Below are 13,261 nucleotides of genomic sequence, written 5' to 3'. Positions count from 1 at the left end.
GCCTGGAAGTTGCATATGATGATGTTGCAAGAGATTCTACCACTCCTCTTCAAGAAGGAGTGGCTTGCAACGTTGGATCTAAAAGATGCGTACTTCCACATTGGCATACAGGAAAAACACAAAGTACCTCAGGTTTACTGAGGGAAATGCAATACAGAGTGCTCTCTTTCAGGTTGTCCACAGCTCTGAGGGTGTCTACAAAATGCATGAGTGCTGTCATTGCCCATCTAAGGGCAAGGGGCATTGTGATTTCCCCATAACTCAATGATTGGTTCATTGCTACTTGAGACAAGGATGAGTTACTATCACAGATTTCATATGTGTTGCATCTCCTCGAGACTTTGGGTATTCAGGTGAACTGGGTAGAGTCCCACTTTGACTCCGTAAAAAGAATAAATTGCACCGGAGCAGTGCTGGATGCACAAGCCAAAAGGGCATATTTACCAGAGGGGAATGCTGCCAAATGATATGGGACAATTTAGTTTCTGGTCCAGACTGATTCAGTGGACACATCTTATTCAGAGACTACTGGATCTGATGGGCTTTTGCAACTCGACAAATCAATATGCCCATCTACAAATGCACCCCCCTCTAGATGTGGTTCCTTCCTGTGTTCAGGCTGAATCTGGACTGTCAATATAATTCTATGGAGATTTTGCGCTCAGTCTTAAGATCCCTAGTGTGGTGGACCCTGGATGGGAACCTTTGAAAGGATGTACCTTTTCAGACACTATCTTCTATGGTACAGATGGCCACCGATGCCTCTGGCTGGGGTGCGCACTACGGCCAATACCATGCACAAGGTCGATGGACCACGTGTCAACGGCTGCTGTGTATCAAATTTCTAGAGCTTCTGGACATGCTCCAGGCAATAAAGTCATTTCTTCCATTGTTCCAGGGACAAGTTGTCCAGTTAACATCTCATCAACACCACAGCCATTGCTTGTCTAAACAGATGGGGGGAACTGTGTCTCACTCCGCTGTGCCCTCAGCCTCCAATTATGGAACTGGTACATTGTTCATTAGGTTCATCCAATTGCCTTTCATATCAAAGGCAGAGAAAATACCCTAGCGGAAGACTTAAGCAGGTTGTTATTAAGTTGTCTACACCATGAGTGGGTGTAGCAGCAGTTAGCAAATGTTTCAATGTGGTTATTAAATAATTATAAAATAGAATAAACCATGCACCATTGCACATCAATATGTGTACTATAAGTGGACCTCATTATCCGTGTGGGTTCTGTTCCTGCAGATTACCACGGGTAACAAAACTGCAGAAAATGAGGCATTGAGTCTCGGGGATCCTAGACTCAACCCCCCCCGTGCCAAAAAGAATCTGCGAATATGGGCCAAATAAAAATGTCCTGCCATGCTCTATGGGTGTCCTGTCATCCAGCAATGCCTCCCAAATGGTCCCCAAAAGTCACTGATTTTTTTCCATTTTTTGTTTGTTTGTTTTACTAAATGAGCCACAAAATGGCTCCTGTAGACAAAATGGTGGCCGGAAATCACCATAGTAATTTCCAGATTTCTAAGAACCGCAGATTTGTGGATTTTAATCCTTTCATATCTGCGGATAAGGAGGTCGGATGTCCATTTGACACCCGTGGATACACACAGTTGCTAATAGCAGTTCCATGTATAACAAGGATTGCCTGTACATGGTTTGAGTATTTTATTCTGTGTGCCATGGATTCTGCTTACTTCAGAGGAGGGCCTTCACCATTATCGTCTTTCATGGTAGTTGTCCAGGAACCAAGGCAATGGTGCCCAAAATGCAAAATTAAACAGCCACACTGAGTGCAAGAGGCAGAACATGGGTGCCACAAAAAGCTTGTGGATTCTACCCGTGAGGTTCTGCACAGGTGCAGAACCCCAGCTTTATTAATGTCAATGGATCTTTACCAGATCATCAGTAACAGGTGAGCAACCTGTTTTTGACTGTTCAGCAGAAGCTCCTGCTATTATGTATGGGTTCTGATGAGATGGTTTGTAAACAGAATTGAGAGCTCCTCTCAGTAGTTGTGCCTGTTCCACTTCTCTCTTATCAAGGGCTTGGGAGTTGTAAAAGAGGTAGATGAAATTGGACCCTTTATACACTGTCTTTTGGAGACTTTGCCAGGGGTCAGGGCCCTACAGAATAGTAAATTTGGTAAGACACCAATCATTGGCAGCTTAGGCAATCCTGCTGGTCCACGTAATGTCACATAATACACCTAGATTAATTTATTTAATCTCTCATCTGTTTCCTCATCTGCATTATTATTTTTATTACCCGCTAAGTTCTGCAACATATGTAATCGCCATATAGTTTAAAACAAGGTAGTTAACATGTGATATGGCTAGCACAGGCAAAAATAGATCAGGAACACATAGACTGGCTATGCTATAGCCAGAATCCGTGGACTGGCTATGCCATAATTAGGCCTGTGCTGCAAGATCATACTAAGTTATTTGGGAAGGATGTGGAATTTGCATCTGCACTGTATAGTGCACTAGATTACAGGAGAAACTCATTATTCGCAGTTCTGCGTCTTTGTGGGGTGTCTCATTGACACCCATCTTCAGTATCTGTGGAAACGAAAGGATTAAAACCCGTTTAACTGCAGTTCCTAGAGGACCAGAAGTGACTTTGGAGGTAACTTCTGCCCATCATTTTGTCTTTGTAATTTGGGGGGCATTTCTGGGCACATGGGGGGGATTCTTGGGCACATACAGACCTTGCAGAGCATGCCACAGCAAGTTATTTCACATTACTTTGCCATTTTTTGTGTGTTCCCTCCACTTTGGAACCTAACCCCCCTTTCCTCATAGCAATAATGCCTTATTACTCACGGTAATAGGCAAGGAACAGAACCCCCGCAAGTAACGAGGTTCTCCTTTACACTAGCTCATACTTCAGATTTGTAGCAAACATACAGAAAATTAACTAGTACTGGTCTAGAAACTGAAGGATTTCTCTTCTGTAAAATGTACGGTATTTGTTTTTAAGTGCAAATTATTTGATTTGACTGATATTGATGTTAACCTCAACTTTACTCTTGCAATAGGTAATGCGCATTGTAGACAATGTAAGACCTGATCGACAGACTGTTATGTTCTCTGCTACCTTCCCTAGAGCCATGGAGGCTTTAGCACGTCGAATATTAAGTAAACCAATTGAGGTCCAGGTTGGTGGCAGGAGTGTTGTCTGTTCTGATGTGGAACAGAATGTGGTAAGTTGCAGAAATCTCTCCCTTGTTTAATTTGTTGTTTTGGTGACAAAATGGGTCCACAAATATCAGCTTTGTTTACTAGACAAGCATCAATCTGTCCTTTCCTCCCCGCCACACACACACACACATACATACACACACACACACCGAACAGCCCCCACAAATAAAGCTGCCTCCCAGGCATACTCCCAGCAGCCTCTGACAGGGATCTCGACCCCAACAGCAATATTATCTGCATTTCCAAAGCTGATAGCAATTAGATCAAACTGAATGAAGTTATATATTGGTTTAACTATTGAAAGCTCAAATACTGTATTATGCAGGATTTACATTTTCTAGTGCAAACCCAAAACTTGTGTAAAATACAGGTGAAACTCGGAAAATTAGAATATCGTGCAAAAGTCCATTAATTTCAGTAATGCAAATTAAAAGGTGAAACTGATATATGAGACATACGCATTACATGCAAAGCAAGATAAGTCAAGCCTTAATTTGTTATAATTGTGATGATCATGGCGTACAGCTCATGAGAACCCCAAATCCACAATCTCAGGAAATTAGAATATTACATGGAACCAAGAAGACAAGGATTGAAGAATAGAACAATATCGGACCTCTGAAAAGTATACAGTGTACTGTGCTTGATTGGCCAGCAAACTCGCCTGACCTGACCCCATAGAGTATCTATGGGGCATTGCCAAGAGAAGGATGAGAGACATGAGACCAAACAATGCAGAATTGCCGAAGGCCGCTAATGAAGCATCCTGGTCTTCCATAACACCTCATCAGTGCCACAGGCTGATAGCATCCATGCCACGCCGCATTGAGGCAGTAATTGCTGCAAAAGGGGCCCAAACCAAGTACTGAATACATATGCATGCTTATACTTTTCAGAGGTCCGATATTGTTCTATTCTTCAATCCTTGTCTTCTTGGTTCCATGTAATATTCTAATTTTCTGGGATTGTGGATTTGGGGTTTTCATGAGCTGTACGCCATGATCATCACAATTATAACAAATTAAGGCTTGACTTATCTCGCTTTGCATGTAATGCGTCTGTCTCATATATCAGTTTCACCTTTTAATTTGCATTACTGAAATTAATGGACTTTTGCATGATATTCTAATTTTCCGAGTTTCACCTGTATGAATATTGGCCTGCTTTTTGAAAAACTTCTCTGTCATTTTTCACTTTTGCAATATTTTTTCTTGGGCAAGGAATTAAAATAAGGACATAGTAGACCAGGCAGGAATCAGCAGTTCAATAACAGCAACAGAAGAAGTAAAAAAAATTCCTTAGAATAACACAAGCCCCCTCTGTAAGCTTAAGTAGCTCTTTGAGAATAGTGGCATGATTCTTTGTTGTTCAGAGTAGGGTGAACTTTGTTTCTTTTGCCTTTGGAGATAAAAGTAAGACTTCACTGGATGCAATCATAGCTTTTCTGGCAAAACCTGGAAAAAGTGGTTTTGCATTGCAAAGACTAAAGCAAGATTCATAGGACTGGGATGGTAGCACAAATTGTCTGCTTGAATCACATGGGCATATATTATAAACTGATTTTACTGTCGTTCTAACTGGGAATTTGCTAAAGCAGTTCTGTGTGAGATGCTGTTTCCTGAACTGTGTTGCTTTTTCAGATTGTGATAGAGGAAGAGAACAAGTTCTTGAAGTTGCTTGAACTACTGGGACATTATCAGGAAAAAGGAGCTGTCATTATATTTGTTGATAAACAAGAACATGCTGATGGATTGCTGAAAGACTTAATGAGAGCCTCTTATCCCTGCTTGTCACTTCATGGAGGTAGTGGACACTCTTCAGCCCTTTTATCTATTTAACTAGAATATCATACATGATGTGCTCAAAATACTTTGTTGACCTTTGCAGGTATTGATCAGTATGACAGAGACAGCATAATCAATGATTTTAAGAGCGGAGTATGTAAACTTCTTGTGGCCACATCTGTAGCAGCTCGAGGTCTTGATGTAAAACATCTTATGCTGGTAGTCAACTACAGCTGTCCCAATCATTACGAGGATTATGTGCACAGAGCGGGCAGGACTGGCCGAGCAGGCAACAAAGTATGCAAACAATTTTTTTTAAACTTAACCATCAAACTATATTCTGATTAAGATGGCTAACATTTATTGGAGATGGGCATCTTTGTAGAATGCTGTCACTTCTTTTAGGAACTTAGTTAATGGAATTGTGATGCCATGAAAGTCAATAGCTATTTTCCCATTGATTCAAATAGATGTCAAACAATATGCCAAAATATTATATTATAACAAATTATATATATTATATTTATATAATATAAAATATTATATTATAACAATATTATAACAAAAATAATATGAATTAGACAAGGGCTGTTATCTTATTGCCATATTTTTGCGGCATATATTTAGTTGTCCTAAAACAGTGAATTATGTTTGTACAATTTTGTACCGCTTGGCAGAGTGTGCTGTCCTGAAGTATAACTTCTTCAAAAACTGGTCTCACTTTCTGAATGCTGTACTGGTACAGAAAATACAACCTTTACAGGTGGACCTAACTATTCGCTGTTCTGCGTATCCACAGGTGTCTAATTGACATCCAACCTCGTTTTCTGTGGAGAGAGAAGAGTTAAAATCCATGTATCTGTGGTTCCTAGATGGCCGGAGGAAATTACCTTGGAGGTCATTTCCAGCCGCCATTTTTGTCAATAGAAGCCATTTTGTGGCTCATTGTCGAGCGAGAAAGAGAATTTTCCTCCATGATTTTTCACAGGAAAGTTGGGAATTGCTGGGGGGGGGGGATCCTAGATCAGCTGAACACCTGTAGAGCACGGTAGGGCACTTTATTTGTATTTTTTCATGTTTCCCCCCAAGCCCCTCCTCCCCCGGTGTTTTTTGTCGTTTTTGCCAGCTTCCAGGAACCTAACCCCCCCCATTGACTTTAATGCCCCAATATCCACAGTTCCATTATCCACAGTTCTCCTGCAGAATGGATCCGCTGTGGATAACGGGGGTTCACCTGTGTTCATTTTATCAAGGAATGGCTGATAATGCTATTTTCTTAGAATGCATTTTTCTTAGAAATGTCAAAACAAAAAGCATTTTGTTTCAATATTATATAAAGAACAATTAGCAGTCAAGCAACTTTCAGTTGAATACTGATGACACATTTTATTAACAGGGATATGCGTATACTTTCATTACTGAAGATCAGGTGCGGTATGCTGGTGACATAATCAAAGCTTTGGAGCTGTCAGGTACTCCAGTTCCTCCTGAGCTGGAGAAGCTTTGGAATGATTTCAAAGATCAACAGAAAGCTGTAAGTAAATAATCTTTTCTGTAGTTTTTCGTTTCAGCTTGGATATTTAAAGTCTGATCATATTTGCACAGTAGTGAGTGGTTGTTTTATAGACTTCTGTTGGGCAATCACTGGTCATTGTAGGGTTGGATTTTAAGGTTGGAACAAAAGGTGCCCTTATTCTTGTGGAAAGTGTCTTCTGCTCATGGAAGGGCAGGTTTGTACCTCGTATTATAGCCTTGCAAGGAAAAAGTGAAACATAATCCAAAGACATCCATGCAGTTGCACAAGCATTTGCAGAACAGTACTAGCTTTTAATTTCTGCTTGTGGTTCTTTAGATCCAAGCTATAGTTTGAAGGCTTGTCTAGCATGCACCATTAATAAGTAAGTGTGTGTGTGTGTGTGTGTGTGTGTGTGTGTGTGTGTGTGTGTGTATGAGAGAGAGAGAGAGACACGGAAGGACCTAAAGTTTAAAGCATACAGGTAAGTTCTAAAGTCTCATTGGCTTCTGTTGACTTCTCTGGGTCACATTCATAAAAGTCCTTAACCTATTTCTGTACCACAGTATAGGGGAATGTGTTATAAAATGCAGTGTATTTTCCCATGTGGCAAGGTTTTAACTCATTTTTTATAGAGTTTGTCCTTGTGTGGTGTGTACACACACACACACACACACACACACAGGCTTTCTTGTGATGGTAGAGAGAGTAATATCTGTTAAATAATTTTACTTTGTTTTAGCAAATAGGGTTTTTATATCTCTGGATACTTAGCAACATAAAACACTCAAGAATGTTTATGTTTTGGGATGTCTGAACAAAAATATTTTGCCTTTTAGGAAGGGAAGACAATAAAAAAGAGTAGTGGGTTCTCTGGCAAAGGATTCAAGTTTGATGAAACGGAGGAGGCTTTGGCTAATGAGCGAAAGAAACTACAAAAAGCAGCACTTGGCTTGCAGGATTCGGATGATGAAGATACAGCAGTTGATGTAAGTTTCTTTCAAAATGAGATTATCAATTTCATTTGCAGTAACAATATAGAAGCTTATGTACTAGCCAGATACCTGAATCTTTTTGCTTCTTGCATTTTGATATGCAGTTCTATAAAACTTGAATTACATGGATTTTTCTTCTTTCAATAGATTGATGAACAGATTGAAAGCATGTTCAATTCAAAGAAAAGAGTAAAGGACATGGCAGCACCTGGCGGAACATCTCATGTTCCTGCCCCAACAGCTGGAAATGCAGAAAAATTAGAGATTGCTAAGAGATTGGCATTGAGAATCAATGCACAGAAGAATCTCGGAGCCGAGGCACAAGTATTGGTCTCTTTTCAATTTAAGGTCACCCTTCTCTACAAACCAAACATTTCTAAACTTATACTGAATGTATTATATTTTGCTAACTCTATGCAGTAGAATTCTCACTATCTGGACACCCTGAGACACACAAATATTACCCACAATGGAGAGAGTAAAAAAATGGATATAGATTATGTCTGTGACTAACGGCTCAGTTGGCTTTGCTTTATGTTTCGATTTGTATTCACACAGAAAATTGCATCCAGTTTGTGCACTATTTAAAAAGGAATTCCAAATTCCTATTCCCCTTAATGATTGTGAGTACAGTACAGAACTTTGCTACATGGAACTCACATAGGAATGAAGTCATTACTTTGAATCACATCTGCAGAACTATCTAATCTGGTTTGTCTTTATGCAAACATAGTTTAGGTATTTGAGGGGTCATAGGTGGGAGGACATAAGTCATAAGTAGCATGAAAAGAAGTTCATGAAGAGAAATCTGTCTGTGGGAGGTCCAGATAACTGAAATTCTGCTGTGTATCTGTTTGCAATATTTGAAGTTGCAACTGTTGATGCAGAATTTCAAAACATTAGAATCAGTAACTGGCCCTAGTATAAAATGAGTAAATTTCATAGTAATTTTTTTAAAGGATCTAATCAGTAGATTTGATTTGCAGATATGCCTCTCTTTTATTCTTAATTGTATATTTATGCCTCTTGTTTGAGAGGGAAAATACAAAATATTGTGATCAATCATATTTCTGCATGAACAGATTTTTTTTGTGAATGGTTGTTGGCATGCTCTAAAACAGCCATTATTGAATATGTATATGAGGATTAGATCTGCATTCATTTGCCCTGTGCACATGTTTACATATGCATTATGTTCACAGTAAAAATGGAATTTACATTTTTCACAACACTCCAATCGTAGTTGGGTATTTGGTCCCAGAGAATAATAAGTAAATCAGCAGCAAAAATAAAAAAAATAAAAAGCGGGGTGGGGGAAGGGATAAGCTTGGAGTGGAAAATCACAAAAGATACATCAGTGCTTTAATATGTGTATAGAAAAGCTAGATAATCCTGACACATTTTGGGTAGAAAATGTCCATTTCACAGTCATTTTTGTTAATATCTGAATTTGGCCTAGAGTTCATACACCTTCTTCAAACGTCACTTCACAGCTGGTGCAGAGGCAGTTTTTTGCCAGCAGGGAAGTAATCTGCCTAGAGAGCAGGGGGCTGTTGGTTCGAATCCCCACTGGTGTGCTTCCCAGAATATGGGAAAATTTTATATCAGGCAGCAGCGATATTGGAAGGTGCTGAAAGGCATCATCTCATACTGGAGAAGGCAATGGTAAACCACTCCTGTATTCTACCAAGAAAACCACATGGCTCTGTGGTTGCCAGGAGTCAACACCGACTTGACGGCACAGCCTTTCCTTCCTTTGTATGTAATATGGAGAGTATACCAGAGTCATTAATAATGAATTTCTGGTGAAATGTTCATCCAACCCTGTAAAGAGTAACTTGCTTGCACTTGCTTCTACCGACTTGTTTCTGTGCTCTTCTTTCCAGCTGCAGTTCATGCTGTTGCTTTGACATTTTTTTCTTTGACCGAGCTTTTTCTTCTCTGAGTGATCCCAACCAATCAGGGATCACAAAGGGAACACAATGCTGTCATGTAGCCAGTTAAATTTGACTACATTGCAGGCTGTGGTGTTATCCACAAACAAAGCTTCAGTGTCCTTGGATTACATGCATCTACAGATGGTTTAGGTTTTTGGAAAAGTGATTTTTGAAAGTAAGGCGATTTTGAAATCAGTTTATCTGCTATTCAAAAGGGAGGGGGGAATAAAAATCTAGCTGGGCATGAACAAGATTTGGGGTTTTGGATGCCTACTAATTGTATGCCTGTGCAAGATTTAATCAGCTACTATAGGATGAGTTGTGAATTGGGACCACTTAGAAAAGCTCAGGAGTTTAGGAAAGTGCTTGATCCTGTACCATTTTTGTTTCCTCATTAGAGAAATGATTTGTTGTTGAGTGAAGCACAAAATGCGTAAACAAAGCCAATACTATGCAGTGTCTGTCATGTTTATATAAATACATATATGTAAACCTGTGCAACAGTGAACAAGAGCTTGTTAATGCATGCAAGACTTTTAGTATTTGTCTAAAAGGCATAGTGAGTAGCAAAGATTTTTTCAGACCCCATAGGGCCTGTAAGGGCCCTGTAAGGGGAAAGCCATGTATATTTGTTCACATGTCTGCTCTGCTCACCTATAATAGGCATTGTGGGGTGGGGGATCTTTACATGAAAAGGCATGCATAGATGAGGGGAGCTTCACCACCACCACCCCTTTTCCTGCTTTGCTGTTCTCTTGTTTCGTGCACTTTTCTCCCCAGCCCAGCTCTCTTCTGTTATTGAAGCTGGGCTGGGGGTGCTTGAAGTAACAGAGTACAGAGGGGTAAGGTAGAGGAGGTCAGAAGGGTTTACGTTCTCATCTGCATGCTGCTTTTTGGTGAAGGATCCTCCCCTCCACTTTATATGCAAATAGGGCAGACATATACATAAATACACATAGCTACCCCATTCATATTTACACGGACCTTAAAACTGCTCATTTTATGCTTTAATGAATGAAGTGTGTTTTGAGAATTGCCTCATTGTTTATAAGATTTCAATGTGTTGTGTTCATTTTCTCTGCTGTGAGGCTGAAGAGTCTGTCTATATTTCTTACCTTAGGAAGGTGTATTTAAAATGTGGCCCATCTAATTGTAAACCGCCCTGAGCCATTTCGGAAGGGCGGTATATAAATCAAATAAATAAATAATGAATATTGCTGATCTAAGGATTCTCATAGCAATGGTTCAAGCTTGCAATAGGTTGTATCCTAACCTTTTGCAGAACACTGCTCCATTATCAGAAGCTCTTTCAGCTTGTGGAAAAAGACTAGCACATATGCAAGCAGGAAAGTTCCTTGCGTAAGCTCAAGGCTTCTTCCGCAAGCAGAAAGAGCTTTCAGTGATGGAACACTGCTTTGCAAGAGGTTAGAACACAACACAATGTTAATTTGGGCCAAAATGAGAAATAGTCAGTAATTGGAGGCTGTTTTAAATAGCGCTGTATGCAGAAAAGTGTAGTGATCTCAGTGAGGAAGCTGAAACGCCCTCATTCATGTAAACAGATATGAATTATCACTGTTCACTTGATTGAACAGAAAATAAGAGGTTATTTGCTGTTAACTCTCAGCTGATCATTCCTAAATTCTGACTTATGGAGTAAAAAAAAGTCTTGTGCTTTTCATTAAATGGGGAGTTTGAGTTTGTATGTATGCACACATATGTTACCATGCAGTATCTAAATTTTGACCTGATTCTTGTATGGCCTTGTATTATGCTATGTTTCTGAAATTTGTGTTTTTTCCCCTGTAAAAATACCTTATTACAGGATGTGATGCAACAAGCTACAAATGCTATCCTGAGAGGTGGTACAATTCAGGCTCCAACTGTATCTGCTAAAACCATTGCAGAGCAACTGGCTGAAAAAATCAATGCCAAGCTCAATTACGTGCCTATAGAGAAGCAAGAGGAGGAGAAACAGGAGGGGGGACAAAATGAATCTTTTAAGAGATACGAGGAAGAACTGGAGATCAATGATTTCCCACAGGCAAGAAATATTTTTGTGTTAATCCGTATTTTAATCAGTGTTGTATAACACACAGCTTTAGTTGAGAATCTTTTGTATACATGGTGAGGAGTTGGAGTCAAACAGGGAAGGTATTTCTTTAACACAGGATCAGAATTGTCATATCTATTCTTTACATTGCCACAACTGTGTAATGTGCTCCATGTAACTATTGACTTGACTTCTTTAGTAGTTCTGCTACTCAGCATTTCTCCTCCTGTGAAAGGGTGAAATGTCACCACTGAACAAGATATTCTTGCACTACATAAATGGTTTTTGTTCTTGTTTTGACCAATATAATTTGTCTTCTCCTAAAATCATTTTAAAAGAAAAAATAGTGTTAATATAATCAGACACACTACTTCTTTGGCATATTGTCAATAAAATGTTTCACTCCAGTTCAAATTTCACAAACTCCACTGATGCTAATGTACTATTTTGAATTGAAACCTCATGTATTAACTAAATCTACATTCTCACCAAGGATGTGATGAAAAGGTGATAAAATAAGAGATCCTCTAATGTTTAATCTGGTAAAGGTAAAGAATCTTTTATTTCTGATAAAGAAATATAATACAAAAGGTGAAACTCATTATCTCCCAAGTCATCTTATACATCCTTTTAATTCTCTGCACATAGTCCGCCTTTCTTCCCGAAAAACATAAAAGATTAGTAATTCTGTTAATTTGGTAATGGGAGTTGAATTGTTTTGTTTCAGATAATTTGCCATGCAGCTTTTTGCAAAGTTACTTAGTTGTAGATTTCACTTGACCGTTTAGATTTAACCTTCATCATCTTTTCCTTTCTGTTGCCTCTTCTTGCAGACCGCTAGGTGGAAAGTAACATCGAAAGAAGCACTGCACAGAATAAGTGAATATTCTGAAGCTGCCATTACAATTAGAGGAACATATTTTCCTCCAGGCAAAGAGCCCAAGGAGGGAGAACGAAAAATTTACTTGGCTATAGAGAGTGAGTATTGCTGATCACCACCACTAAAACAATATACCTGCTGTGGAGTTAGAGTAGCTGTTGAAAAATCTTATGACGACAGTCTGGAATAGTGGGAAGTAGATGCCACTGAGAGCATGTTCAAATCAAACATTGTAGAAACCACTCCAAGTCAAATGAATTGTGTTCCTGTGAAAAACAACTGGTAACATCCATGCTGCCTCCATACAAGGGATAAGAAAGGCACCCTACTTGGGTCTGAAGCAGATAAAGTGGCTGCTGCTGCTTTGTGCTGTTGATCTCAGTAGAATGGGAGAAATGTTTAATATGAAAAATTGTTGCTAATCTTTCTACAAGGTTAATTTGTTGGACACCAGTGGGTGCTTAGAGTATTCTGCAAGAAGGTATGGAGAACTTGGAATTGTGAGTCAGTTGACATAGTACCCTGTCTGTGTTATGAGCAGGCGCGTTGTCAGCAGTTGGTGTGGTCAGGCACTTGTTGGGTCAGCACATTAGCAGAAGACTCATTTCTGATCAGGCTCCCAAAATTATTGCCAAGAAGGGAGTAAGTGCAGCAAGAGGAATGGAAGCTTCCTACATATTTTCACATGATGCCTCCTAGGCATCAAATCCACTTCTCCTGTTGGTTAATCTATTATCACACAACTGGGAGACAGCTGTCCTAAACTGCCCAAACCTAGATCTGTGCAGTTCAAACAGCCTGAGCTTGCAAAATCAGGTTTGAAGCTATCCATCTGTAGAGTTGCGCACAGAACCGGGTTTGGCAGTTTGGTTTTAATTGGAACCAA

The 13,261-nt window shown here is 39.5% G+C and overlaps 1 protein-coding gene across 2 annotated transcripts in view; it reads left to right on the top strand.

Moving 5' to 3' along the window:
• The window catches only part of DDX46 (DEAD-box helicase 46), an 84,803-nt gene that overhangs the window by 55,702 nt on the left and 15,840 nt on the right, over nt 1-13,261 (top strand). The window contains exons 15-22 of one of the 2 annotated variants that reach the window (XM_053293575.1): nt 3,051-3,215; nt 4,854-5,016; nt 5,101-5,294; nt 6,394-6,531; nt 7,350-7,499; nt 7,653-7,829; nt 11,268-11,486; nt 12,329-12,473. In XM_053293575.1, the coding sequence (XP_053149550.1) occupies nt 3,051-3,215; nt 4,854-5,016; nt 5,101-5,294; nt 6,394-6,531; nt 7,350-7,499; nt 7,653-7,829; nt 11,268-11,486; nt 12,329-12,473 (1,351 nt within the window). Of the gene's footprint in view, nt 1-3,050; nt 3,216-4,853; nt 5,017-5,100; nt 5,295-6,393; nt 6,532-7,349; nt 7,500-7,652; nt 7,854-11,267; nt 11,487-12,328; nt 12,474-13,261 lie in introns of both variants that reach the window. The other variant, XM_053293574.1, reaches the window with a different exon arrangement.

This window comes from Hemicordylus capensis, chromosome 2, assembly GCF_027244095.1.
Source record: "Hemicordylus capensis ecotype Gifberg chromosome 2, rHemCap1.1.pri, whole genome shotgun sequence".
NCBI lineage: Eukaryota > Metazoa > Chordata > Lepidosauria > Squamata > Cordylidae > Hemicordylus > Hemicordylus capensis.
The sequence above is the reverse complement of the archived record's forward strand: the minus strand, read 5'-3'. Positions and strand labels throughout refer to the sequence as shown.